Source organism: Orbicella franksi, chromosome 7 (assembly GCF_964199315.1).
Source record: "Orbicella franksi chromosome 7, jaOrbFran1.1, whole genome shotgun sequence".
NCBI classification, from domain to species: Eukaryota; Metazoa; Cnidaria; class Anthozoa; order Scleractinia; family Merulinidae; genus Orbicella; species Orbicella franksi.
The window spans coordinates 32,261,637-32,264,924 of NC_138151.1; the positions used below are offsets into that span (position 1 = coordinate 32,261,637).

General features: G+C 38.2%; 1 protein-coding gene across 1 annotated transcript; it reads right to left on the reverse strand.

Annotated features, from left to right (window-relative positions):
- Positions 1 to 237: 237 nt before the first annotated feature.
- Positions 238 to 2,267, reverse strand: LOC145491743 (uncharacterized). Its single transcript, XM_081470992.1, has 2 exons — positions 1,958 to 2,267; positions 238 to 1,399 (listed from the first exon to the last, which is right to left on the reverse strand). The coding sequence occupies exons 1-2, from the start codon at positions 2,003 to 2,005 to the stop codon at positions 1,112 to 1,114; spliced, it is 336 nt and encodes a 111-aa protein (XP_081327118.1). The 5' UTR covers positions 2,006 to 2,267; the 3' UTR covers positions 238 to 1,111.
- Between the last annotated feature and the right edge of the window lie 1,021 nt (positions 2,268 to 3,288).

Genomic DNA, 3,288 nt, shown 5'->3' on the forward strand with positions numbered 1-3,288 from the left:
GTAACAAATAGGCGCGCGGAGAGCATAACACGATCGAGAAGTTTGTTATAGATACCATTAAGGTATATAACGGGGTAGGGAGATTTATTTTCCTCTTTTTATTTTGTTTAGTTTCTCCTATGTATATTGTGTTTGTTAATTAATACAAAAAAAAAATAGGTATTTAAAGGGGAAATGAAACAATGCACACATAGTCTTCATATGTAAACACATAATTTGTTACAACATAGAAATATGACAAGGAAGCAAATTTTATTGTCTGATATTTTTAAGTATGAGTTCATGTTAGTTTGTAGTATACCCGAGCTAAATTAGTTTTTTGTTATGGCTCGTCCGACCGAATGCCTCAACTTGGTATTCGTTTAAACTGAAGCCATCAAGTTGTCGAAAGTTTAAATTACAGTAAGTATGCAATGCTTTTAAATAACTATTTCAAGAATTCTAAATTGATGTTAGTTATTTCCAATGTACAACATTCTTTTGCCCTCCAACATAACTGTCAATTGACAACTGAATATTGATTCAATAGAGAGAGTCTCCATTAATAAATTATATTTCCAATCCGTCTATACATTATCAATAGCAGTACTTGGCTGGACTATAGAGCATCTGACTGGGCAGTAACATATATGTCACAGTTCTTACATGTAAAACTATTTAGAATGTGTTTCATAACACATGATTAATTATTTTGTCTTGTTCTGTGATCCAAAACAAAGACAGTCCACTTCTGTTTTATTTTCTCAAAGTAACTACCACTACTCCAAATTCAAAGGACATAGTTATTCAAATACAAAATAATCTAACTTTTAATTCTTTCTCTTGACTTCAGCCAAATCTTGAGCCATGCATTAAGGTTCTACTTTTTGCTCCTGTGGATAAAATCCACGTGTCTGACCATTCATTTTATTGAGTTTTTTCCACGTTGTTTGGGAAAATGTTTCCTTCCACTCCAGCAGTGCAAAGTGGTAGTCGTACAGGACTAAAGGTCATCTTGAAATCTGCAGCATGTAGTAGTGCAGATAAGGACTGGGGCCTAGGAACCTAAGGCTACGTAGAAAGCTGCCAAAGACCAAGTTCTTCTGGCATTGTAGTAACATTCTTGAATATTTCAAGTGAGCTCAGGCCCAACAGGTCCTGAGATGGCATGGTCCAACTTTTTCAGGGTGCGGTCAAAACTGACTCCAAGGACCTGGAATTTCCAAGACCCATTCTGCAATGTAGCAGAACCTAGAATATGTAAAGGGAGCCATCCTCTGGTCCAACGTATCCAATGATAATAAGAATGAGGTCCACAAGGGTCCACACTCCCAGGCCCCCAAAGCTGAACAGCTTTCCAAGACCCTCTCTCCAGTGTCCTAAATAGAAGCGGTCCACACCAAAACCACCAAGAGTCAAGCTGTAGAGAGAAAGAGATAACAGTTCTTTTCACAAGAAAACAAGAAGGCTCTGGCTACAAATTGAGATAATTATCATAGCAAGTTCATTAATTGTAATCAATTTTAATTACACTTAGATTATGCATCCCTAATGAGTGGTGCCAAAAAAGATGCTCCTTGACTATGTACAGTGTAATACCCTCAGACATAATTATAAAAGTTCATCTTTCAGAGATGTTAGCCTTAAAACCACCAATTTTCAAGAGTGATCATGCGGGATCAATCAAGACAGTACCCAGTCCAATACTGAGATAATATTAGACCAGCAGTGGAGCAATCTGATTGGTTGATTTTAGTTATTGGCCCTGTGAACTAACTTAGTCATGTAATAAAATACCATATTGCAAGGTTGTCACAAAGTTTTGAAGGTAGGTGGCTTTACTGTTGGAGTACAGTAGCTGGTTGATTTTGCAATCTCTTTCTAAAGAATCAAATGAGATGGAAGAGATGGGAATTTTCCGCAGCAGCCAGCTACGTTTATCAACACTGATATAGTTAGAGAAGATGTCTTTGGTTACCTTAGTAATACAGCAGTAGACCATCTGTAACCTGAAGTCCAATTGCATGACAACAATTTTGGAAATGTACGGTTACCTTAGAAACAAAGCATACAATAAAGAACAGGTAGTTCCGTATTTTCAATGGCATAGGAAATACTGGTACATTAACACAGCTACTAAGACCTCGCTGCTGCTATTTTAACTCTTCTATGGTGATGAGGAACTAGTATAAAGTAGTCAGATTAAGAATCTTGAGGATGATTACAGGCTGAATTCCGAATCAAGCATTCTGGATTTCCAAGCCCTGGCTGGGGTCACTGCCTTGCGTTCTTGGGCGAGACACTCTCTAGATCACAGTGCCTCTTTCCACCCAGGTGTTTAAATGAGTACCAGCAAATAAATGCCGGGGGGGGGGGGGTAACCCTGCAATGGACTGGCATCCAATCCATATTACATTATGCCGCAGAACAAACTGAAATAAGGTCCAGCTGTATGAACAGGGTCATGCAAGTGTTACTTTAGCCAATTCATAACTGTGATAGATGTAATTACCACGTATCAAGCATTGTTTTATAATACAATTGGAATGTCATAGTCAGTAGCACATCATCAATTATAACATAACTAAAGCAAAGCGCGCACTCTGATTGGCTAATTTAGCGTCTACTATTTGCCCATGGGTGTACGTTGCTGACGTGTGTGCTAATGTTTACAAAGCAAATCTTTTGACAGACATTGTTTCCAAAGTAATGGTCGACGTTCCTCTGCCAGAAATGCGAAACTGTCTTCACAGTTGTGTGAAGATGAAACTTTATCGAGTTATTGGTGTGCAGTCGGTTGTCATGAATAAATTTTCGCGCACTTGTTTTCTCTTGTGATGTAAGACTACACGAACACTTTTTTGTGATGTAGCTCAATAAAAGGACTTCTGTTGTTCCAATGTCTCAATGTTATGTTATAAAACAAATGGTAAACGCCATAGCGTGCACTATTGAGTTATGGATGCACTTGGGAGGTTTGCTAAGCCCTCAAGAAGCTAGAGTTGCACTCGGCTATCGCCTCATGCGACTCTTACGCTTCTTTCGTGCTTAGCAACCTCCGCGTGCATCCATAACTCAATAGTGCACGCTATGGCGTTTACCATTTGTTAAATATATATAAAAAGTAATACAATGTAACTCATTGTTTTTTTAGAGAAGTTTTAGAGAGGTTTTCACTTGAGCATCGTGAACCAAATCCAGAGTCATAACTTACTAAATAAGCCAATCACAACGGACATAGGCAATTGAAAGACTCAATACTTGAACGGTGAAACATGCAAATATCAGCCTGATGAAAATATGAGAGAG